This window comes from Saprolegnia parasitica, assembly GCF_000151545.1.
Source record: "Saprolegnia parasitica CBS 223.65 unplaced genomic scaffold supercont2.826, whole genome shotgun sequence".
Classification (NCBI taxonomy): domain Eukaryota; phylum Oomycota; class Saprolegniomycetes; order Saprolegniales; family Saprolegniaceae; genus Saprolegnia; species Saprolegnia parasitica.
Window position 1 is genome coordinate 1 of NW_012157220.1, and position 966 is coordinate 966.

General features: G+C 63.9%; 1 protein-coding gene across 1 annotated transcript in view; it reads left to right on the top strand.

Annotated features, from left to right (window-relative positions):
• Positions 1-285: 285 nt before the first annotated feature.
• SPRG_22390 (hypothetical protein) overlaps positions 286-966 on the top strand; it is a gene marked incomplete at both ends in the record, with an annotated part of 1,199 nt that continues 518 nt past the window's right edge. The window contains 2 exons of the mRNA XM_012357274.1: positions 286-708; positions 752-856. Of these exons, the coding sequence (XP_012212664.1) occupies positions 286-708; positions 752-856 (528 nt within the window). The remainder of the gene's footprint in view (positions 709-751; positions 857-966) is intronic.

Below are 966 nucleotides of genomic sequence, written 5' to 3' on the forward strand. Positions count from 1 at the left end.
AGTTTGGCGTCCATGGGTTCAAAGGTGCCTTGTGTGTGACACCGCGGGACTTTGCCATCGTCGTCGCGCACCCGTCGTTGGACTTGGAGTCTCTAGTGTACGGCTGCAACCTCGACTCGTCCTGGGAACACGGCGTACGTGCGCCTGCTCCTGGAACGGTATCGCAGCGGGCAGCTCAAGGCGCGACTGCAGCGCATCATCTTTGCGTGGACGTCGCCCGTCGAGCGCACGGCCAGCGTCCGCAACCTTCTTCGGCGTCGATCGTCGTCTGCGGCCACGTCCGACATGGAAGGACTCCTCGAGTCGGTCGAGGCGCCAAACGCGGGTCCGCTTGTCCCCAACAACATTACGAGCTTGCCAATCATTGACAACCCCGTGTGGTTTGGCCTCCACGCGAGCCTCGTACACGACTTGTATGCAGCGCTCTCGATCGCAGCACGCCTCGAGAGCACGTACCGGTACTGGCTCTGGCGCCAGTTGCCGCCAGCGATCGCCGCGGCCGCGCCTCCCAGCCAAACGCGGGTCGAGGTCCTGCAGTACGCGTCGCTCGACAAGGCGCTCGACGCCGCGAGCCTCGATCTCGACGTCGCGCAAAAGGTGTTTCCGTTGGCCACCACGGCACCGCTGCATGCCATTCTGCACGCCGAAGTCGAGACCTTGGCCATGATCCGAGATCGACTGCGAACCGACGTTCGACGTCTCCAAGAGGTTGGTGTAGCTCTACCACGTGGTGTGTTTCACGCAAGCGTAGGCACTCGTTGATGGCGCCGGCGTGCTCCCGCCCGCCCTCGAGCCGCTGCATGCCACCGTCCTCCGCAACGAAGCACCTGCGTCTTGGCAGCGCGTCGCCAACTCGGTGCAGACGACATGGACGGGCTTTCAGGCGCACCTCATGCGCCAGATTCAGTTTTTCGACGACTGGGTCGCGAGTGGTGTCGTCGCCGACGTGCACTGGCTCGGCGCTTA